Below are 25,040 nucleotides of genomic sequence, written 5' to 3' on the forward strand. Positions count from 1 at the left end.
ATCATTCTCAATTTTCTATTGTTTTGCAATATACCTGCCTTAAATGTCCCTACTTACAGCCTTAGACTCTTTTAAAAAATGTAATGGGGATTGTGTTAGCGTGCTAGATTGTTTTATTGCTATGAAGCAGCTTGCTTGATCCCATTCACACGCATTGACCATTCACTCCTTCTCTGATAGTGTATGGAAAGCCAGTCATCCCAGGCAGTGGGGGGCAGCAGTCGCTCCTTCAGGACTCCATCTATTCGGTGGCCGGCGATTTCGAAGTGGACCAGGGGGGTCCCGGTCTGGCGCCTCCGGCCCCCGAGAACCAGGGGGGCCAGGAGACAGAGCGGGCCCCTCGTCCCCTCAGCCCCACCAAGCTCCTCCCCTTCATCTCGCACCCCCACCGGCACCCTAGCGACGCCGACCTGGAGGCCCTGCGCCGCCGGCTGCACCATGCCCCGCGGCCCCTCAAGAAGCGCAGCTCCATTACAGAGCCTGAGGGCCCCGCGGGGCCCAACATCCAGAAGCTGCTCTACCAGAAGACCACACTGGCCGCCATGGAGACTGTTGTGGCGTCTCCCTACGAGGGTGAAGGTGGAGGAACGTGGAAGGAGGGAACCAGTGCCGTTGGCGCCCCAGACCGCACTGGTACGTCCCAAGTTTTTGCCGCCGCAGCGTCCCTCACTGGGACAGAGGAAGACGCACAAGTGCCTCTACCTCAGCCTTCCCGCTCGCCCATCCCAGAGCCCTCTTCCTCCTCCAGCCACACACTGTCCCAGTCGCTGGAGGAAGAAGAGCCAGAGCCCTACCCCCCGCCCCCCCATCACACAGAAGCATACCTGGAGGAGTACCCGCCCTACCCGCCCCCTCCATACCCCAGCTCGGGGGAGCAGGACCTGGGGGAGGACACCCTCAGCATGCAGGCTCCGGAGGTCACGGGACAAGTCACTCTGCCACCGGTATGTAGCCACACCCACACTTTATGTCCAAATACCCCATACTAGCATACTACATAGTATGAATTCATGTTTTAGCCAAACATACTAAACTGGTGTGCTGGTGTGGATATTGGGGTACGTGGATGGTGAGATATTTGGTATTGGGAAACCATTTCGATTGATGTATTGTTTGTGTGACATATATACAGTTCAAGTCGGAAGTTTAAATACACTTAGATTGGAGTCATTAAAACTCGTTTTTCAACCACTCCACAGATTTCTTGTTAACAAACTATAGTTTTGGCAAGTTGGTTAGGACATCTACTTTGTGCATGACACAAGTAATTTTTCCAACAATTGTTTACAGACAGATTATTTCACTTATAATTCACTGTATGACAATTCCAGTGGGTCAGAGGTTTACATTCACTAAGTTGACTGTGCCTTTAAACAGCTTGGAAAATTTCAGAAAATGATGTCATGGAATTAGAAGCTTCTGATAGGCTAATTGACATCATTTGAGTCAATTGGAGGTGTACCTGTTGATGTATTTCAACGCCTACCTTCAAACTCAGTGCCTCTTTGCTTGACATCATGGGGAAATCAAAAGAAATCAGCCAAGACCTCAGAAAAAAAATTGTAGGCCTCCACAAATCTGGTTCATCCTTGGGAGCAATTTCCAAACGCCTGAAGGTACCACGTTCATCTGTACAAACAATAGTACGCAAGCATAAACACCATGGGACCATGCAGCCATCATACCGCTCAGGAAGGAGACGCGTTCTGTCTCCTAGAGATGAACGTACTTAGGTGCGAAAAGTGCAAATATATCCCAGAACAACAGCAAAGGACCTTGTGAAAATGCTGGAGGAAACGGGTACTAAGGTATCTATATCCACAGTAAAACGAGTCCTATATCGACATAACCTGAATGGCCGCTCAGCAAGGAAGAAGCCACTGCTCCAAAACCGCCATAAAAAAGCCAGACTACGGTTTGCAACTGCACATGATCGTACTTTTTGGAGAAATGTCCTCTGGTCTGATGAAACAAAAATAGAACTGTTTGGCCATAATGACCATTGTTATGTTTGGAGGAAAAAGGGGATGCTTGCAAGCCAAAGAACACCATCCCAAAAAGGGGGTGGCAGCATCATGTTGTGGGGGTGCTTTGCTGCAGAAGGGACTGGTACACTTCACAAAATAGATGGCATCATGAGGTGGAAAATTATGTGGATATATTGAAGCAACATCTCAAGACATCAGTCAGGAAGTTAAAGCTTGATCGCAAATGGGTCTTCCAAATGGACAATGACCCCAAGTATACTTCCAAAGTTGTTGCAAAATGGCTTAAGGACAACAAAGTCAAGGTATTGGAGTGGTCATCACAAAGCCCTGACCTCAATCCTATAGAAAATTTGTGGGCAGAACTGAAAAAGTGTGTGTGAGCAAGAAGGCCTACAAACCTGACTAAGTTACACCAGCTCTGTCAGGAGGAATGGGCCAAAATTCACCCAACTTATTATGGGAAGCTTGTGGAAGGCTACCTTAAACAATTGACCCAAGTTAAACAATTTAAAGGCAATGCTACCAAATACTAATTGAGTGTATGTAAACTTCTGACCCACTGGGAATGTGATGAAAGAAATGAAACCTGAAATAAATCATTCTCTGACATTTCACATTCCTCAAATAAAGTGGTGATCGTAACTGACCTAAGACAGGGAATCTTTACTAGGATTAAATGTCAGGAATTGTGGAAAGCTGAGTTTTTAATTGGTTTTGGCTAAGGTGTATGTAAACTTCTGACTTCAACTGTATACGCCCACCTGAGGATCTGTCTTTTTCAGCCATCTGTTTGAAGGGTGTAAAGTCCACATGTCACTAGGTCTGTTGCGGTGACCATATTACCTCCACACCGGCAGTCATGAGTCATGACGGCAGTAAAATTCCATGTGACCGTTGAGTCATGGTAATCTCCTCTTATGCACTCTGGACATGCGTTGGTAGTACCCAACTCACTAACGACCATCAAGTCCTAATGGCCTGGTACTCAGCGCTCTGTTGTTCCTCTAACCACTCTGACATCAATGGAAAATCACATCAAAACAGTATCATGCTTTTAAAACTCACCTCACTGTGATGATCAATTTGAAGAAGTTCAACAACAGGTCAAATTGACTGGAAAACATGGTCATTCTGGATATCGTTTCAAAGCCTAACACAACAAAATTGACAGTGCTTTCTGAGGTGATGATTAATTCAAACCCCCCGTACGCATATTAGAGCTTATGTACAGTTGAAGTCGGAAGTATAATACAGTGAATTATAAGTGAAATAATCTGTCTGTAAACAATTGTTGAAAAAATTACTTGTCATGCACAAAGTAAATGTCCTAACCGATTTGCCAAAACTATAGTTTGTTAACAAGAAATTTGTGGAGTGGTTGAAAAACGGGTTTTAATGACTCCAACCTAAGTGTATTTAAACTTCCGACTTCGACTGTAGACTCATAACCTTTATATGAACCTAAGCCCCCCCCCCCCAAAAAAATGAATTTAAATAATGGTTGTGTCATTCTGTAATACATAGCCTATCGCATATTACACATGGCACAAAAACCTTTAAAAGGAAATGATTTAAGCTGTCTTCGGTATATAATTGGTCTAGCTAGCCTATACTACAAAATTAAACATATTCAAGTAATCCCCTTTGAGTGTGGACTGTATTATTATGCATACTGGAAGGACTGGTTACCTTTATTCCAAACTCCAAATGTTCTATCCATGAGTCTGGGAGAGAACGTATCGGCATAGACTATGCTATTGGTTCATAGATTGAGCTGTGCAGCTTAGAGTTAACCAACTCTTATAGATAATTTGTATTTGATTTTGAATAGCCTAATAATAGTGCATTTTTTAATAGGACATAATTAAAAGGCTGACACATTAACTTTAGCTACAGAATCTCACCACTGTGCGTTTCCATCTCCCCTCACTCCTTTCTCAAGCGTGCAGAGAGGGGCTGTCAACAGAAATGTGTTTAGTGTGAAAACATGTTACTATCTATGTTCCTGAACATGTTTCCCAAATGAAGGCACAGGGTTGGAGAGCTCATGGCATACAGAGTTTTGGCGGAATATCACCTGTCACGCAGCGAGAGGCTGCATGCTCCTCAAATAGTGGTTGATGCGTGGACTGTAATGAGTGTTATGAGCCCAGACTTTTCTATATGCAGTCCCGTGTGAAAGCAGAGTTTTGATGGTTGCCACTAAAAATAGGAGGTTCCCAGCTGCTACTATATTTATTTTCAGCTGCTCATATTAAGCACATGCTCCACCATAAATCCAGAGTAGCCTACCCGCCCGCCATAGCAGGAAAGCGGCCTACATTCATTATTCGAGTGCAAATGTTTTTTCCCCCTGCCTCTGTACCTGGCCATTTGGGGTCATTCTAAATCTAAACTCATTTTACATAGAGTACCAGTCAAAAGTTTGGACACCTATTCATTCCAGGGTTTCTCTTTATTTTTACTATTTTCTACATTGTAGAATAATAGTGAAGACATCAAAACGATGAAATCATGCAGTAACCAAAAAAGTGTTAATCAATTAGAAATTTTCCTCTGACTGACCTTCATGAACTTTCAAAGTTCTTGAAATTTAAAGTAATGATTTCTCTTTGCTTATTTGAGCTGTTCTTGCATAAATATGGACTTGGTTTTTCATCAAATAGGGCTATCTTCTGTATACCACCCTTACATGTCACAACACAACTGATTGACTCTGTTAGTGTTCGTAGAGTTTCTTAATTAGAACCTATGAAAGCATAACCAAGTTTAATTCTTCCAAGAGGATCAATACAGCTGCATTAGACAAAACATGTTTCCACCAACACAAGTGTGTGTATATATATACACTGCTCAAAAAAATAAAGGGAACACTTAAACAACACAATGTAACTCCAAGTCAATCACACTTCTGTGAAATCAAACTGTCCACTTAGGAAGCAACACTGATTGACAATAAATTTCACATGCTGTTGTGCAAATGGAATAGACAAAAGGTGGAAATTATAGGCAATTAGCAAGACACCCCCAATAAAGGAGTGATTCTGCAGGTGGTGACCACAGACCACTTCTCAGTTCCTATGCTTCCTGGCTGATGTTTTGGTCACTTTTGAATGCTGGCGGTGCTCTCACTCTAGTGGTAGCATGAGACGAAGTCTACAACCCACACAAGTGGCTCAGGTAGTGCAGCTCGTCCAGGATGGCACATTATGCGAGCTGTGGCAAGAAGGTTTGCTCTGTCTGTCAGCGTAGTGTTCAGAGCATGGAGGCGCTACCAGGAGACAGGCCAGTACATCAGGAGACGTGGAGGAGGCCGTAGGAGGGCAACAACCCAGAAGCAGGACCGCTACCTCCGCCTTTGTGCAAGGAGGAGCACTACCAGAGCCCTGCAAAATGACCTCCAGCAGGCCACAAATGTGCATGTGTCAGCATATGGTCTCACAAGGGCTCTGAGGATCTCATCTCGGTACCTAATGGCAGTCAGGCTACCTCTGGCAAGCACATGGAGGCCTGTGCGGCCCCACAAAGAAATGCCACCCCACACCATGACTGACCCACCGCCAAACCGGTCATGCTGGAGGATGTTGCAGGCAGCAGAACGTTCTCCACGGCGTCTCCAGACTCTGGCATGTCTGTCACATGTGCTCAGTGTGAACCTGCTTTCATCTGTGAAGAGCACAGGGCGCCAAAGGCGAATTTGCCAATCTTGGTGTTCTCTGGCAAATGCCAAACGTCCTGCACGGTGTTGGGCTGACGTCGGGCCCTCATACCACCCTCATGGAGCCTGCTGGAGGTCATTTTGCAGGGCTCTGGTAGTGCTCCTCCTTGCACAAAGGCGGAGGTAGCGGTCCTGCTGCTGGGTTGTTGCCCTCCTACGGCCTCCTCCACATCTCCTGATGTACTGGCCTGTCTCCTGGTAGCGCCTCCATGCTCTGAACACTACGCTGACAGACACAGCAAACCTTCTTGCCACAGCTCGCATTGATGTGCCATCCTGGATGAGCTGCACTACCTGAGCCACTTGTGTGGGTTGTAGACTCCGTCTCATGCTACCACTAGAGTGAGAGCACCGCCAGCATTCAAAAGTGACCAAAACATCAGCCAGGAAGCATAGGAACTGAGAAGTGGTCTGTGGTCACCACCTGCAGAATCACTCCTTTATTGGGGGTGTCTTGCTAATTGCCTATAATTTCCACCTTTTGTCTATTCCATTTGCACAACAGCATGTGAAATTTATTGTCAATCAGTGTTGCTTCCTAAGTGGACAGTTTGATTTCACAGAAGTGTGATTGACTTGGAGTTACATTGTTGTTTAAGTGTTCCCTTTTATTTTTTTGAGCAGTGTATATACACTGCTCAAAAAAATAAAGGGAACACTTAAACAACAATGTAACTCCAAGTCAATCACACTTCTGTGAAATTAAACTGTCCACTTAGGAAGCAACACTGATTGACATCAGGAGACGTGGAGGAGGCCGTAGGAGAGCAGCAGGACCACTACCTCCGCCTTTGTGCAAGGAGGTGCACTGCCAGAGCCCTGCAAAATGACCTCCAGCAGGCCACAAATGTGCATGTGTCTGCTCAAACGGTCAGAAACAGACTCCATGAGGGTGGTATGAGGGCTCGACGTCCACAGGTGGGGGTTGTGCTTGCAGCCCAACACCGTGCAGGACGTTTGGCATTTGCCAGAGAACACCAAGATTGGCAAATTCGCCACTGGCGCCCTGTGCTCTTCACAGATGAAAGCAGGTTCACACTGAGCACATGTGACAGACGTGACAGAGTCTGGAGACGCCGTGGAGAACGTTCTGCTGCCTGCAACATCCTCCAGCATGACCGGTTTGGCGGTGGGTCAGTCATGGTGTGGGGTGGCATTTCTTTGTGGGGCCGCACAGGCCTCCATGTGCTCGCCAGAGGTAGCCTGACTGCCATTAGGTACCGAGATGAGATCCTCAGACCCCTTGTGAGACCATATGCTGACACATGCACATTGTGGCCTGCTGGAGGTCATTTTGCAGGGCTCTGGTAGTGCTCCTCCTTGCACAAAGGCGGAGGTAGCGGTCCTGCTTCTGGGTTGTTGCCCTCCTACGGCCTCCTCCACGTCTCCTGATGTACTGGCCTGTCTCCTGGTAGCGCCTCCATGCTCTGAACACTACGCTGACAGACACAGCAAACCTTTTTGCCACAGCTCGCATTGATGTGCCATCCTGGATGAACTGCACTACCTGAGCCACTTGTGTGGGTTGTAGACTCCGTCTCATGCTACCACTAGAGTGAAAGCACCGCCAGCATTCAAAAGTGACCAAAACATCAGCCAGGAAGCATAGGAACTGAGAAGTGGTCTGTGGTCACCACCTGCAGAACCATTCCTTTATTGGGGGTGTCTTGCTAATTGCCTATAATTTCCACCTCTTGTCTATTCCATTTGCACAACAGCATGTGAAATTTATTGTCAATCAGTGTTGCTTCCTAAGTGGACAGTTTGATTTCACAGAAGTGTGATTGACTTGGAGTTACATTGTGTTGTTAAAATGTTCCCTTTATTTTTTTGAGCAGTGTATATTTACTCCAATTTAGATGCACTCCTCCTCCTCTCCAACCCTTACATCTGTTATGGTTCGACAGGAAGACAAAGTGATGGGGTAATAAACCGCTCCTCCTCCCTTAAGGTGACCTGACTTCAATCCCCTTGATGCCTAATCCAAAGCTCTCCACCTGTATCACCTATAGCACTCCCGTGACTGCCTCCCCTCTACCCAGCACATTCCAAAGCCATCTGGGTCCTACAGATAACCATTCACTTCTGATGTAAAAACCAGTCTCTATCACTCCTCAGATACTATAGTATTACTCCTGATGTATCATGTCTCTCGTATAACAATGTTCCAAGTTTAACCCAGAATCTAACAGCTCATACGCATTAAGGAGGAAAGAGATTTAATAAGGCACACCTGTTAATTGAAATGCATTCCAGGTGACTACCTCATGAAGCTGGTTGAGAGAATGAGTGCAAAGCTGTCATCAAGGCAAAGGGTGACTACTTTGAAGAATCTCAAACACTTTTTTGGTTACTACATGATTACATATGTGTTATTTCATAGTTTTGATGTCTTCACTATTTTTCTACAATGTAGAAAATAGTAAACATAAAGAAAAGCCCTGGAATGAGTAGGTGTGTCTAAACTTTTGTGACTGGTACTGTATTAGTAAAGACGAGATTAAATTGAGAATAGTCTGGTGGGTGAAAATATGATCACTTGATGACAGAACAGCATTTGCAGTCTGAGGCAAGGAACAGAGTGCAAGCATTATTTGCAACTTTTCAAATCATCAATAGCCTATCATGCAGCCCATCTATGTTTTGGTTGCTGAGACATTCTAAGGTTTGTATCATTCACAACTAAAGTGACCAAAAAACTCTAAGTCTAGTGCATAGGACCTGTTTCAAATTCACTTCTACGCTCAACATAGCCACTTCATATGCGCGGAATAGGAAAAATATCAATTCTATTTGATGTATTTTGTTAAGTTACAGCCTTATTCTAAAATGGATTTCTCTTTTTTTTCAATCTACACGCAGTACCCCATAATGACAATGCAAAAACAGTTTTTTTTTAAACATTTCTGCTAAAAAAATAATAATTAAAAAAAAATATTCCACAGAATGTGGAAAAAGTCAAGGGGTCTGAATACTTTCCGAAGGCACTAAGTTAAATTATATTCTTCTTACTATAAAATCATGTAATACTGTGTAAAATAATAGCACGGGAATTATAAGCATATCTTGTTTTCTAAATGACAGCCTATGGCGCATAGCCAGATAACATACATAGACCAACTCATTCTGTTCTTCTGAAATACATTTTCTTCATAATCATGTTTCTTTAGGCCTGCCTAAAATAAATAATGGATTTATTGTGATGGTGTGTTTTAAATGGATTTATTCGACTTTTTAAAAATGTAGGCGTTCCAAAGGCGCGCATCAGCGGCTTGTATGCGGCTCTATGCTTGGAGACCTGGAGATGCTGAACTTGTTTGTTAATTAACTATCAATTACCGTGAGACCTGCAGACTTTTGCATGACAATAACTGGCTCACAACATTTCGTGACCGCCACAGCCCTACTTGTCACTTAAATCTCATTGGATTGATTGATTTCATTTTACTCCTGCAACTCTTTCATACTCTTGCTTGTGCCTGTAGTTTTTTCTTGTTAACATTACAACCGTGAAAATGTTTGTAATGACCTGTCAAACACACCCCGGTAATGGCTGAAATGGGCTCAATGGAATACATTGGCTTTCTGTTGACTCTATAAGAACACTAAAGCTTCGTCTGGGATTTAACACACCGTCTCAACACTTACACTCGAGTTAGATGCACTATTGTAAAGTGGTTGTTCCACTGGATATCATAAGGTGAATGCACCAATTTGTAAGTCGCTCTGGATAAGAGCGTCTGCTAAATGACTTAAATGTAAATGTTACATCACAATAAAGAGAAGAAATATAACTTTATTTTGAAGGGTGTTCATTTTTTGTGGAATTAAAGTAATCATTTAATGCAGTTGGGGGGTAAAAATAAAGTTCAAATGAAAGCAAAATAAGATGGACTGAAATGAAAGCAACTTCCGAAAATGAACATTTGGATTCTAGTGATATTATGTTTGATCTCGCAAGCAATGGAAATAATGTTTAGATGAGTGCATTCTAAAGCCAAGCGTGTTTTTTTTTTTATACGAGGGTATCCTGCTATTGACACACTTGTTGAACTATGCAAGAGTGTGACAACTGTAATTAATGAAGCAGTCTAGACAGTGCAGGTAGGCTAGACTGAGCAAGTGTTTGGTGGTTTCAGCCCTGTTCCACCCCTTTATGTTAATGTTACATATTTGCAAGTACACCCAGTGTACTTATGCAAATTATGCACATCATATAATTTTTTAACATATCCCTAAAAGAATACCTGATACAATAACAATGTATATTGGACAAATTGAATACCTGAACTGCATTCATTATTTGTCCAAGCCAGTAAAATGTTTTATGTGCTTTAATTCAGTCAATATCTGATGGATAATACAAATTCAACAAAGTTTAGAGGATCTTCATCCATTGTCCAACTGTTACATTTTATTAGAATTCAGAATTCAAACCTTTTAGAAATTTCGATGACCATAGCTAACAGATGTCACTGCATTATGTTGTAATTGTGAAACACCTACAGCCCTCACTCCTCTCCTCCTACTCCCCTCCTGCAGGGCAAGAGGACCAACCTGCGGAAGGTCGACTCGGAGCGCATCGACCACGGCATGCGGGTCAAGTTCAACCCCCTGGCCCTGCTGCTGGACTCATCTCTGGAGGGCGAGTATGATCTGGTGCAGAGGGTCATCTATGACGTGAGTAGTCCCACTCCTTTTAATTGAAGAGATAGTGTTGGGAAGATAAGTAGGGTGGGGAGTCAAAGGGCTGTTGGCCAGATTCAAACTCAGTGATGTGAGGTTTACATCATTAGCCCTGCTAATTTCAATGTCAATACCACAGACGACTCTTCCAAGCAGACGTCCCATAAACAAAGGCTTTGCAATGCCGCTGCAAGTAATACTTAAGTAGCACTCTTAAGCAACTACAAATGCTGGTCTACGTCCGTCAAAACGCTTAGAAGTTGCCCTTAAGCACAGTTATAGGACCTGCTAAAACCTACCCAAATCCTAACCTCAACCATGTTGCACTTAGGCACAGATCAAAGATCAGGTAAACCCTACCCAAATCCTAACCTCAACCATGTTGCACTTAGGCACAGATTTAAGATCAGCTAATCCCTCCCCAAATCCTAACATCAACCGTAAGGGGTAAAGACGGATAACTGACCTTGTCTAGGAAATGTCTTGAAGCCTATTAACTTTGTGCCTTATAGGTGGATGACCCCAGCCTGCCCAATGACGAGGGCATCACAGCCCTGCACAACGCCGTCTGCGCCGGCCACACCGAGATCGTCAAGTTCCTGGTGCAGTTTGGCGTGAACGCCAACGCCGCCGACAGCGATGGCTGGTGAGCCATTGTCACTTTACAGTGGCCATTGTCACGTTACAGTTGCCGTTGTCCCTTAACAGTAACTTTACAGTGGTTGTTGTTACTTTATTGTAGCCAATGTGACTTTACAGTAGCTTTATCAAAGCTGTTGCCACCCCCAGCAACCAGTAGCACGTCACATCCAATGTGTTCATGTGGCTGATGTTATCCAGTCGCCCACTATTACTAAAGAGTTATTCTCTTTATTTCTCCCTTCCTTCACTCCCCCACTCTCCCTCACCCATCATCTTGCTCTCCCACCTTGTTCCCTCTCTTATCTCTTTCTCCTCTGCCCTCCTCTCTACCTCCCTCCCTTTCTTCCGTCCCTACCTCACTCCACCTATCCGTGTCTGTCTGTCTCTCTCCCAGGACTCCACTGCACTGCGCGGCCTCCTGTAACAACGTGCAGGTGTGTAAGTTCCTGGTGGAGTCCGGGGCTGCTGTGTTCGCCACCACCTACAGTGACATGCAGACAGCGGCAGACAAGTGCGAGGAGATGGAGGAGGGCTACGCACAGTGCTCCCAGTTCCTCTACGGTGAGACCGCTAGTGTACTCTGACTGGAGACAAAACACAAACCATTATTTGCTCAAAACACTGTCTATTTTTCTTTTTCCGTTTTGCACTCGACGCCGCTTCTTTACAAAATGTAGCTACCTTCACCTACTCTAACTAACGTTCGGCCTTCCATAACATGTTTGCGCGGAAATAGAATTATAACAGCTTGTTCCTGACGAGGTGGGTGTGACTTTGTGTTGATGCAGGTGTACAGGAGAAGATAGGCATCATGAACCGTGGAGTGGTGTACGCCCTGTGGGACTACGAGGCCGAGGAAGACGACGAGCTGGCCTTCCAGGAAGGCGACTGCATGACGGTGCTGCGGCGCGAGGACAAGGACGAGATAGAGTGGTGGTGGGCCCGCTGCGGAGACAGAGAGGGCTACATTCCAAGGAACCTGCTAGGGGTGAGCAGGAGAGAGGGGAGGGACACTAGCCTGGCCACACATATGCTCCACCCCTAGTTCCTAAGCCCTAGGCACTCCTGTAGATCTGAAATGATGGGATCGGTGTAAGAAATGTGGCAAAAATCATAGGCAGGGTGAAGAGCAGTCAATTTGGAATTCAGCAGTAGTGTCTGTCTGGGGGCTGCAGCTCCATATTGTATTCAGAGCAGTGGTATAGTATAGGAAAAGTGGACATACACATATCCATTGGTTTTGACCAGGGGCCATTTCCACAAAGCGTCTAAAAGGAGGAATGCTGATCTAGGATCTGTCCATATACCGTAAAACTTCCATTAAACGCAGAGCCTCCAACAAACGCCTGTCTCTTCTAATGGCCGAGCATCGCTAAATAAATGCCAGTCTCTATTAAATGTAGGGTCAAAACAGGGTAATTACCAGTAGGTTATGCATGCACCCATTTTCTCGCACTGCTCCACTGGAATTTCACAGCATCTCTACCAAAGAGTTCAGAATTGTTTTTCAAACACCTTATGCTGGATGATTGATCCCAACCTGCCAAAATGCAATAATTATGTCTGTTAGCCAGCAAAAAAAACTGACCACCGTGTTTTTTTAGTTTAACCTTTATTTAACTAGGCAAGTCAGTTAAGAACAAATTCTTATTTAGAATGACGGCCTACATAGAGGTTGGATATTCGACAGACATTCGGCTCTATGGGGCTAGCAAGAGATATACAGTACCAGTCAAAAGTTACTCGTTGAGAAGGTGTGTCCAAACTTTTGACTGGTACTGTATATCCAACTTCCAACCTCAAACTAACTGTACCACAATCCACTTTGCTGCTTTTGTAGCCTAACATTTGCAGTGTGTTTTAATTAGCAAACAGGACTGTCAGTGAACTTATTAATGACAGTAGCTTTTTTATCAACTTGTAGAGCTGGAAACTTGATTATAACAGTGTGAGCTCTGCGTTTTAAGCAAATAAACGCCTGGGCGCTTAAAGTTATCCATTATGGCAAATTAAATATCAAAAGTCCTACTCTGAGATGTTGTGAATACTGGCCCCGGGGCTAGAGGTCAAAGAATATGTTCAGTGTGAACTCGGGGCGCAACTTAAACTGAGCGGTCCTGTAGGCTATTTGGAGTGTTTATCCGATTGGGGGGAAAAAAATACATTATAATAATTGTCACCCCCAATTCTAAAACCGAAGTTGTTCCCCTGGGGAAAAGTATAAAAGTGCAACGTTCAATCTATTTGGGGAAGAAATTACCCTTGAGGGTCTACTTCTCTGATTAGAAGACTGGTGAAGGCCTAACATTTCTTAGTCACGCATGCCTTGTAAAGACCTACCAGCTCCTTGCGTAACCACCTTGACAAAAACTTTTCTGCCATTTCACATATGGAGATAATCCCTTATCTGGCAAGGATTAATAGATTTCTTTAACTAGTGGGGGAAATCCTGTCACTTAAGAATATTATGTAATAATCCTGACTCTAAATTGAGACCATCTAAATGAGAATCTCAGCCCCCGGCTTACCATAGTTTTATGATCTTTAAAATTGTATTTTCTTCTTCTTAGCTGTATCTGAGGATCAAGCCACGGCAGAGGAGCTTGGCTTAAATTATATCGGCTCACGTTCCACCCTACTCGCTGAAAACTACTCCGACTTGAAGAAGTTGAAGACCAAGAAGTTACTTTAGAAAGGCGAATGAAGAACTTAAAAAGTCCAGCACTACATTTCACGCTTTCTGGTCTTTTGGATGTCAAAGTCAAGCATTACACTTCAATCTTTTGGTCTTTTGAACCTGTCTGTGAATGACCATATCATGCTAAATGGTTTTCAACCTATGTATGTATAATATACACATGGTCATGCTGTTTCCTTTTCACTGCAGGAATGTATACACCGTGCAACACGTGTCATGGAGACTTCTGAACAGTGTTTTTTGTAGACGTGTGATTTTCTGAGCAGAATCAATTTGTAAGGGTTTGTAACTGTGGCAGTTGAAAATGTAAAGCTTTTTCTACGTCATGGCATTTTCCATAATCTTACAATCAGGTTATCACAAACGATCTTGCTGTGGGTATACAGTGCCTTCAGAAAGTATTCGTACCCCTTGACTTATTCCACATTTTGTGTTACAGCCTGAATTCAAAATTGATTACATTTGTTTATTACTCACCCATCTACAAACAATAACCCAAAATGACAAAGTGAGAACTTATTTGAAAATGAAATACAGAAATGTCAAATTAACATAAATATTCACACCACTGAGTCAATACATGAAAGAATCACCTTTTGCAGCGATTACAGCTGAGTCTTTCTGGGTAAGTCTCTAAGAGCTTTGCACACCTGGGTTGTACAATATTTGCACATTATTATTTTAAAAATTCTTCTAGTTCTGTCTAATTGGTTGATCATTTGTAGACAGCCATTATCAATTCTTGCCATAGATTTTGAATCCGATTACTGTCAACTGTAACTAGACCACTCAGGAACATTTGATGTTGTCTTCGTAACCAACTCCAGTGTATATTTGGCCTTGTATTTTAGGTTTTTGTCATGTTAAAAGGTCAATTTGTCTCCCAGTGTCTGTTGGAAAGCAGACTCAACCAGGGTTTCCTCTAGGATTTTGCCTGTGCTTAGCTCTTCTGTTTTATTTTTTACTTCCTAGTCTTTGCCGATGACAAGCATACCTATAACATGACGCAGCCACCACCATGCTTGAACATATGAAGTGGTACTCAGTGATGTGTTGGATTTTCCCCATACCTAACGATTTGTATTCAGTACATAAAGTTAATTTCTTTGCCACACAAAAAAAAATCTGCTTATTTAGGCTTGCATACTTATTGACTCACGACATTTCAGCTTTTCATTTAATTTGTAAATTTAAAAATAAAAAAAAACACTTTGACATTATGGGGTTTTGTGTGTGTGTGTGCGCTAGTGACACAATCTGTTTTAATCCAAGCTGTAACACAACAATGTGGATAAAGTCAAGGGGTGTGATCACTTTCTAAAGGCACTGTAGTTCCACCTAGATTTGAAGCTCTAATGTTGTGGCTGAGTTACTTTGTTTTCCTATGAATGTCTATTTTTCAATGTTTTTGTAGAACATTTTGTGTGTAAGTACTGTATGTAGCCTGGCATGCTGTGCTAGTAATGAATGTTGAATAGCACAAGCTTCAAGGGTCTCGCTCAACATCACCTCCTTATCTAATCCTTCATATCTTAAAGGGCTGCTCAACGTTATTTCCGGAGAGGTCCGTCCTGTACGTTTTCGCTCCAACCATAATCTAGCCCATCCTATTTATAACAATTAGGTGGTTGATAAGCTGAATCAGGTTAGTCACAACTGCCGTTGGAGCGAAAACATAAATGAGGGTAGCTCTCCAGGAACAGGGTTGGTCAGCCCTGCACCAGACAGAATATGACCAGCATTTTTTGTTTACACGTTATAACTTTCATGATTAAGCCATTATAATCCTTTATAAATGCCTAATCATTTCAATGTAAATAGTCATTAATAGTATGTAGACCCTTTAACTATTTATACATGTTTAGCCTATTCATGAAAGTCATTTATAAGTGTAAACACATTTTATTAATGGAATTGAGTAATTTAAACCAGTGCCATTTCAAAACTTTCCTTTTAGCTAAGCTGCAAAATCCACATTAAAATGTGTTCTGTGAACAATCTGTGTTGACCATCAAGCCAAATAAGTTCAGCTTTTAAAAAGTCAATAAAAATATGCTAAAGTATTTGTCTTTTGATGTTTTTATGGGGAAAGAAAGTGTCACGATAAAACATGTTTAATATTATTTACACAACCTTGATGCAATTCATACACATACTGCAAACTTGCCACGTGTCTCAACCAAAGAAGCTGATAATACCTGTAATATTATATTTAATATATAATCTAAAAGAAAAGTGCTCTGCATGCTTTCTGTACTAAATTGGTATATTTCTTATGACAGTAAACATATATAAGATACTGTAAAGATCAGCTGACACTTGAATAAGCGGCATACATCAGTGGTCACTAAGACCTCAATATGCATCAACACCATGATAAATTGAATCCCATGTTTCACTACCGCACACCTTAAAGCTCTCCCGGGACTAGATTCGGTAACCTCTGGCGCACACAAACATGCAGAAGCTATTCCAAAAGTACAAAGTGCAAAATCGACAACTCTCACAAAAATGTTTGTTCTTCAAAATGGTATTTAGAAGTGGATGTACATTACATTCAATGCTTTAGTTATAATTGCACACAACCTCGTAAAGGGTGAGGGATAAAGTCTAGATTTCAATAAATATTTGTCATTTAGGAGTCCCTTTAGTCTGATTTTAGATTTTCACAAGTCCCTATTAAGCGCATGCAGACTCCAAATGGGTATCTAGCTGCACAAAGCTACCTTGTACACAGACAAGCCTGAAGCTATGACATATACACAGCATTGGGTTCAATGGGTTGACGTAACAGGGTAACAAAAGCGGCGTCTCTACTATGAAAAACATCACATCACTTAATACTTGCCCCTTAATTTCTTTCAGAACGGGTTTGCAATGACTTGACTACGCCAAGCATCTTGACTCGGCTCATTCTCAACCCTCACACATTATTGCTGCCCTATACAGACTTAGTTGAAATTACATTTAGAAAATTAGCATGGCAGCATTTACGGTTGCCACTTATTTGCGTCACCAAAATGGGCAGCACGTAGTCTACTTTTCCTTAATACTAATCAAGACAAATGAAGTGCAGAGAGTAAACCACAATATTTTAGAAAAAGTATGGAAGGAAACTTGCATTCAAAAGCAAGGTAAAAGAGCTCTTCCTTTTGCAGACAGGACCACCACTGGTCGACTTCCCTGCTTTCCACATGCTTTCGAAAGCAATGCTAACTGATACAACCTGTTTACACTAGCATTGCTACATGCTCCAAAAATGCTAGCCATTCTGCACATTGCTAAATAACAAGCTAACAAACGTAAAAACGACAACACCTTAGGTCAGGGTTTCCCAAACTCCCCCCACGAGTGTACGCTTTGTTTTTTTCCCTAACACTACACAGCTGATTCAAATAATCAAAGCTTGAGTTGTTTAATTGAATCAGCTGTGTATTGTTAGGGCAAAAACCTTAGCGTGCACCCCGTGGAGGGGTGGGGAGGACCGAGTTTGGGAAACCCTGCCTTAGGTAAGTCGACAATGAGCTAAAACTTTTAAAAAGCCAACTATCCCTTTAAACCTCCAAAGGATGGGTATGCTTAGTATGTTCCACATCGTCTAGTCCAAGTAAAACAGGGAGAGCATGCATTTGATCTATTGTATCTGTTATGAAATGACCCTCTGGTGTTTGGAGCCAGAGAGGGATGGGAATGGTTCCTTCAAGCAATCCACAGCATATTAGATGAAAGCTTAGCCTGCCTTCGAAGAGGTCACCCAGCTTCGACTAAAGACGCTGACCTTTGCCTGAACCCACACTCATCAAAGCGTCGCCCCAGAATCCACCACTGAGAAGGATCAAGGGTTTCAATAGGGCTTTACATCTCTACATGGCACAAACGGCAGAGGAGGAAAGTACAGTACAGACACACTTAGATACAAACAAATGGTGATTACAATACCAGTGTGTGGTTCAATACCAATCTACTGGGATGACGTCCGGTGCCGGCAGTTCACACAAACTTACTTAGAGGGGGGGGGGGGCATGTTCACGAGAGCTTATCATTTCCTCCCCTTCCCTCCTTTCTCCTCCTCTCTATTTCTCTATCTCCCTCTGGTTCTGGTCGTGGATCTGGTTTTGGTCATGCGAGTCGGGCAGGAGGCTGGTGACGTGGCCGATGCCCTTGGTCACGCCCTCCCTGAAGAGCAGCTTGGCGCCCATGCGGAGGTACTCGGGGTGTTTGATGAAGCGGAAGCCGACCACGGCCCTCTCTCCTGTGCGCAGCTCCTCCTGGTGGTGAAAACAGGGAAGGGCACACAAAACGGTTCGTGTTGACTCGTAAAGCAGCAGGGCCACAATCAGTAGGTAGACGTTGTGGAACGTTGCGGATAGAAATGTCATGGATAGAGCTGACCTGATTCCTCTACATGGCAGAGTGGCATGTTTGTTCTATATAATAAAATCTCTATCTGAACATTGCACAAGGTTTCATTTCTGGTATAAAAAAAAATATTGACCTTGTACAAACTTGTCTAAATACTACAATGTATGAAGGATGCAGTATAAAAGAAAAAGGAGTGTATACTTAAGCAATAAGGCCCGAGGGGGTGTGGTATATGGCCAGTATATCACGGATAAGGGCTGTTCTTATGTACGACGCAACGCAGAGTGCCTGGATACAGCCCTTAACCGTGGTATATTGGCCATATACCACAAACCCCTGAGGTGCCTTATTGCTATTATATATTGGTTACCAATGTAATTAGAGCAGTTAAAATAAATGTTTTGTCATACCCGTGGTATACGGTCTGATATACCATGGCTGTCAGCCAATCAGTCAATAACCATTCAGGACTCTAACTACCCAGTTTATAACTATTATTACTAAACTAACCTTTCCATGCAGGCACTCCACGGTGGCCGTCTGTCTTACGTTCCCCACATGCACGGTCACTTGGAAGCCCCGACGGAATGTTTTGGCGTGGAAGAGAAGGACGATGGCCGCCTCAAACTGCCAGCAGATGGTGGGGTTCATCTTCGGGCTGACCATCACCATACCCTATTCAACACACACACACACACACACATGCACCAATAAGTACTTTGGGAGATGGGAAAGGAACAACCATTGTGGAAGTGATTTTATAACAACAGTAACACTGCATTCTGACTACATATGATTTGTGAGTTGTGTATGTGTGTATTATATTGTGTTGTGAGTGCATGGGCATTGTATCAGATTGTTCCAAGGACCAAAATGTGTTTTTCACTGATAGCTATCAATTTTTAAAATAACTTTATTCATAGAAAAGATGTTTTTTTCCCATGAGGGACGTTCTTGTCTGGAGTGCTTCAAAAAGAAACTAACAAAAACATAGTTGGCTACACAGACCTCCTACCTATACTTGAAATTTCACACGTAACACACAAAACAGAGGACAGGTGACAGTATCATAACCATGAGCAGTTTGTGCAGTCATCCTGTTTCCAAATGTGACCCTGCAATGTTCAGTCATATTAAGGGATGTGATTGGCAGAACATATAAAATGGGAGGGGAAACTACAAGTATCTTATAGATAAAAGTCATGAAAATTCACATCTGGGCACATGTGGTTGTGTTGTGGCTGAGCCCTCTGACCTTGCGGAGCAGCGAGCGGTCAAAGTTGCCGAGGGCCAGTGTGGCGGCTTGGCCGGCTCTCAGCACCCTGCAGGCCGAGCGGTTCCTATGGATGCTGCCCACCTTAAGCCTCAGGAAACGGCCCTCGTCCGTAGGGCCAACCACCAGCCTCTCCCCCTCGCGACACACCCCACTGTCCGCGGGACAACGGGAGGAAAAACATATGATATGTCAAAGTGGAACTCTCCAGGGCAAATCATTTTTAGCAGCACTTCAGGGTTACACCGTTTGCAGTACATTGACTTCTATTGGTTTTTGATTAGCTAAAAGCTTAATTGAGCAAATCCTCTAAAAGTATCTTCAAAAAAAGCTCAACAAAGTCACCTATCGATGTGAACATGATGCGCAAAAATTGATAATAATCGGAACCATGACATGAATGGGATTTGTGCCACAAATGCTAAAACGTTAGCACTTGGAAACAGTGCCAGGGAAACTAAACCAAAGCAGGATTGCTGTCAGACATTGTCCATAGACAGCTTACAGGGTAAGGAGACCAATATGTCATTTTGTAATTTGGGTGAACAATCCCTAGAACAGCGCTAAATAAATCCATTATCATTCATTCATGAGTATCAATATGACTTATGGCCAACTGACCTGTAAAGAGTTCCTCCCACCACTGTCCCCACATCTGGCACGGTATAGATCTCATCTACCTATATTCACAAGCAGAGGAATTAGGAAGTCTATTTTGCAAGCATTGACGCAGAATAAGGGTGCGAATCTGAATGTGTGAAAGTGCACGTTCACATCTCGTATGTATGCAATGTATGTGTGGGTGTATGTTTTGTTATGCGTGTGCATGAATGTATGTATGCGTTTGGATGGGTTTGTAAAGAGTGTGTGTAGGTGGGTAATATATTAGTTTGCGCACAAATGCGTGTGCATGTGTATTATTGTGTTAGCGGTGAGTGTGCGTGGACACACACAATGTCCATGCACACACATCATTCACACAATAATTGTATCCGTTAATGTGTCTGGGTGCGTGTGTGCATACACAGGTGTAGTACCTGGAACTCAGTGAGTTGCTGCATGAGCTCCTCCTGCTCCTTGCTGTTGCTGAGAGGAGGCAGGATGTTGAAGAAGACCTTAAGCAGGTCCAGACTCTCTCCAGACACGCTGGACAGGGTGAAGATAGGTGTGATGCTACGGCATAAAGAGTGGGCATGAGGTGACTTTTACAACCAGTATATAACCTAAGCATAACGTCAGAAAAGGCGTCGTAATGGTGTCATTTAGGTTAAAGAAATTGGCTTGGGTGATCGCAACGTCATTCTCTGGATGTCAACTGGTTTTCTGGTTGAGGAGACATCAGATAACCAGATTACAACCAGGTAAAGACATGTTTTTCATAGCTACATCAAGTCATAAAGATGTCATATTTTGGACGTTATCTGGTCAGATAACCAAATAACAACCAGATAGACATATTTTAATGGTTGCTCAAAAGACGTCTAAAAAACTGCTCACCTGGTTATCTGACTTCCATAAAATTTGTTACACTTGGGAAAATTGCGTCATTATGATGTACCATGCCAAATTCTGCCCACTAAGATAGTTAGTCCCTTGATTTTTAAATGGGTGTATACAACCAACTAGGGCTGGAAATTGCCAGGGACCTCACAATGTGATATTATCATGATACTTTGCGATTCTCACAATTCTATATGTATTGCGATTTGATGTTCCAAACATATTGCTCACCATATGTCTGCTGCAGAGGGACAAGCGAGAGCCATGAGAAAACAAGTTTTGATCAATCATGGAAATAAAAGTGCTGAAAACAAATTGGCTCCCTATTTAAAAAGAAGATAGTGAACAAAAAAGGAAAAATACTGGAGTTTTAGTGCAGCTATCGCAAAAAATAATATTGAGATATTGTCAAAACAATACGATATATCGTCAAAAAGGCCTAAGGCCTATGTGGTGTATATTGGGTTCTGAATCTCAATTCTAGTTCCCTTCTAGATCTTCTCTCCTTTTCAGCAGCTACCTGGAGGATTGAGCGAACTGCTGGGCGGCTGTGACGGCGTCATCCGGGCTGGCCACCACCATCGGCACTTTGTTACAGCCAGGCAGCTTGAGGACATGCTCCAGCTGGCGTACTGTGCGCTCCACCGTGCCCTTGGCGCACAGGTCCACCTTGCTGACCACGATAAAGATGGGTACCTTTAGTGCCATGGCCAGGCCCAGGTGCTCCCGGGTGGTGCCAGCTAAGGGGGATAAAATAGTATCTGTTTGGGTCAGTGGTAGGGTCGCAAAACTCCCAGTAATTTACCAAAGTTACCAGACTTCAGAAATGTTGGTAACTTTGGTAATTTATACTTGAGTAGAAAAAAATGGTGTCCATGTTGTCCATGAGTTTCTAGTAAATAGACCATATGGTTCAGGAGAAGATTTATGGAAAAACAACTAATCAACAATGACCTCATTTGCAATTAACGCCCTCTTTGTAACACTAAGTACTCACTTAGTACTCACATACTGTAAGTAGTCAAACGCACATCACTTTTCATAGCTTGCTGGGCCAAACAAATCTTGTAGAAGTTAAAAGGGCAGGCACAATCTACACTGTTATTATAGCTATATGATCGGGCTTACCTATGCCTGTGTTGGCGCTGACCACCAGCATGGCGAAGTCTGGGCAGTAGCTGGTGAGGCCAAAGATGGTGGTTTTCAGGTACTTGTGGTGGCCGGCCAGGTCAATGAAGGTGATCATCTTAGAAGAGCTCTCACAAATCTCCTCGGCTGTACGGGAGTCACTGTAGTTCACCACCTTCAAAAGCCACATGAGAGGAAGTTCGATTAACTTGTGTGCTGTTACACTGTTTTTATGGGTTCGTAACAAATGGAAGGTGTTCAAAACATTTGTGTGCTGTTACACCGTTTTTTGTGTTATTACACTTTTTTGTTATATCAGTGTAGTTTTTGAGGAATAAGTTGTTTTTGTTTTTTAATAGTCTTTGCTCAAAGGAAGGGAAAACTCATGCGTGTTTATCCTTCCTTCTTTATCTTGTCACCTATAAGACGCTGTTACCCACCTCCCCTTTGCTATTGAAGCCCAAAATCTCAAAGCTGATGCTTGATGTCCTGCCCGTTTGGATCTCATGAAGGTGCCTGAAGAGGTTGAGGCGTGCCCGGCCTCGCCCGTTGTCCAGCTCGCCTTGCGTCAGCACGCCCAACAGTGTGGACTTCCCTGAGTCCACGTTTCCCAGTACCGCCACACGCAGGTCCAAGAACTGCTCTCATACACACACAAGAGACACTGCAGTGAAATTACAGCAGATTGACGTGGCAGAAATCCTTCATTGTATGTACAGCTTACCATTGACCATTGATTGAGTGCAAAACAAGAGAGTCACTCTCCTTTTGCATTTGAATGCTTAATTGACAAACAGAAAATAAACAATGGGAGATAGGTGAGGAGACAGTGAGAAGTGAATTGAACCACAGACTCCAGTGGGGAGTTGCATATGTGCAAGGAGCCAGGAGTGTTACAACTGGACCACGTCTCAGCACACAGTCAGCCCTTCTACTCTACTTCACTCTGTAGTCCATAGGCTAGCCTTACTTTTGAGATTTGTAATTTGAGTGAATTGTCTCTTAAATAAGTCAAGGTGCTGTTTAATCTCACCTGTTGGTCGTCTGGAACTTTTCGGACAAGAACCTCTGCGATTTTCCGGCAGTTTCTGTCTAAGTCGTAATCCACCTCTCTTTCTCGTAGAAGTGTGATGTCAGCACCAACCCTGGTGAGGCAGAGATAGCACATTTATAACCAACACCTACCAAACTGAGGGGCAACTGTTAAATACAGTAACAATGACAAACTGTCAAATTAGACATTTATAAACTAGTTTCTTCAAGAATCAATGGGTATAATTGAAATGACCATGGAGCTGAAGAAAGTATCCCAGATTGTGCCTTTGGTGATGTTTGCAAACAAGGTAGTGACATACTTCTCTGCCATCCTCCGTAGGGTCTTCAGCGAGGCTCTCATGTCTCCCTCTGACAGTCCGACAAGCAGGCCATTGTCTTCCACCCCAATCTGATACACCGCCTCCCCCCGTCCCTCTTGAAGACGCCATTTTAACTGGGTGGCCAGGTGCTCAAAGCGGTATTGTGTGGGGTTCACCAGCTTCAGCTGCAGTGAAGGTAGAGCACGGGACAGCACTTCACCACCAAGAAGTGTCCAACAGGTGAACCTCGTGTTTGAGAGCATGCATTCATATACATGGATGTGTTTTGACTTTTGATTACTAGCTACAGGTGAAAGGGAAGACGACATGCAAAAAGAAAGAAATGTATACCAGTACCTTATATTCAATGTTTCCCTCTTCAGCCTGAGAGAAACAGAGGGAAGGACATGTTTTGAAAAGGTGTGCCCGTACTGTATTTTGACAGACAAGCACACACCCCCGTTGACTAATGTACTTCTGAATAAAAACTACCCACACCACAGCAAGCTATCACTACAGTATTTTACATCTATGCACCACCAGGGAAACAATTTATCTTGCTACATCATGGAGCTGCCAAGCGGCTCTCTTGCAGCTAGTCACAACATTGTTATGTGCGAACGCCAGCTGTTGTTGTCAACAAACAAACAAATGTCCATTCCCTGCTTATAACAACGTTACATATGGCCAAAAAGTTTCTTACCATGGAAAAAGCTCAGACGACAGCATCTGCCAAATGCTAGCTAAAATAATGTCAGAATTTGTAAATAGCTAGGCTAGTCTAGCATTGGATAATATCGCTAGCTAGCTAACTAACATGAACTTGATAGCAAGCTCCAGCTAGCAGTAGCTGTACATCTGCTACAGTAGAAGCTAGCCAACTTACCTCCGGTGGTAAATATGGTGGGGTTTTGTTGGTCTTTGTCTTTTTATTCCTTCGTCTCTTTCTTCTTTTCCCTTTTTTTGAACGCGTTTTTTTGGACGTCATCCTTCTCCCATTACCTGAACTGGGACCTTGCAAATTTGATCTAACGTTAGGCAAATTTGATCTAACGTTAGCGATTGTAACAACGCCGGTCCCGCCTGATATTCGCGCATCCATCACGGGAATAAACTAGCTAACGCGAATCCACACTGTTTTTGTCAGTAAGAATATAACGGACTTAAAGTTGTACGTCTGCAAATGAATCAATACAAATACATATGGGCTCAGAGTGGGTAGCTAACGCAATCGGTCCAACTGAGGCTGGCCTTCTCTCCATCACTTGCCTTCTACTAGTCCAGGGTTCCCCAACTGGCGGCCCGCGGCCTGATTTATATTATTTATGTTACAAATGTTATATTATTATTATTTGTTCAAATTGTTGGACATACAATACTTAAAACATCAGGAAATCAGCTTCAAGTGATTTTAATTTTGGAATTCTGTTCCCAAATTACCACACATAATAAAGAGGTAACTTGATCTCAAACAAACGTAAGAAAGATTTGAAATTATCCTTTTTTTTTCCAAATATGATAGATGCTTGGGCTTCTTGCATTCAATTTGCAGTCTACAAATTAAATTCTAATCAACGACTATCAACAAAAATCGTCCCACTGCTAAATCTTGCGGACCGTTAAAATAGGTTGACGATGCTGCCTCAAGCGAGCCTCCACCACTAGTATCCGTGTGATCTGGGGTTTTCTG

At 43.2% G+C, this 25,040-nt stretch overlaps 2 protein-coding genes across 4 annotated transcripts in view; one reads left to right on the plus strand and one right to left on the minus strand.

Annotated features, from left to right (window-relative positions):
- The window catches only part of LOC129839580 (apoptosis-stimulating of p53 protein 2-like), a 47,795-nt gene extending 32,000 nt beyond the window's left edge, over positions 1-15,795 (plus strand). For all 3 annotated transcript variants that reach the window (XM_055907113.1, XM_055907122.1, XM_055907131.1), the window contains exons 13-18: positions 181-944; positions 10,249-10,386; positions 10,905-11,038; positions 11,429-11,595; positions 11,823-12,022; positions 13,605-15,795. In XM_055907113.1, coding sequence (XP_055763088.1) covers positions 181-944; positions 10,249-10,386; positions 10,905-11,038; positions 11,429-11,595; positions 11,823-12,022; positions 13,605-13,646 — 1,445 coding nt within the window. In that variant the 3' untranslated portion in view covers positions 13,647-15,795. The remainder of the gene's footprint in view (positions 1-180; positions 945-10,248; positions 10,387-10,904; positions 11,039-11,428; positions 11,596-11,822; positions 12,023-13,604) is intronic.
- Positions 15,796-25,040, minus strand: LOC129839625 (GTP-binding protein 2-like). The gene is made up of 12 exons (XM_055907156.1): positions 24,237-25,040; positions 23,708-23,734; positions 23,351-23,535; positions 23,029-23,140; positions 22,436-22,633; positions 21,996-22,170; positions 21,388-21,607; positions 20,405-20,540; positions 19,989-20,047; positions 19,350-19,521; positions 18,605-18,769; positions 15,796-18,000 (listed from the first exon to the last, which is right to left on the minus strand). The coding sequence occupies exons 1-12, from the start codon at positions 24,450-24,452 to the stop codon at positions 17,806-17,808; spliced, it is 1,860 nt and encodes a 619-aa protein (XP_055763131.1). The 5' UTR covers positions 24,453-25,040; the 3' UTR covers positions 15,796-17,805.

This window comes from Salvelinus fontinalis, chromosome 3, assembly GCF_029448725.1.
Source record: "Salvelinus fontinalis isolate EN_2023a chromosome 3, ASM2944872v1, whole genome shotgun sequence".
In the NCBI taxonomy this organism is placed as follows: Eukaryota; Metazoa; Chordata; class Actinopteri; order Salmoniformes; family Salmonidae; genus Salvelinus; species Salvelinus fontinalis.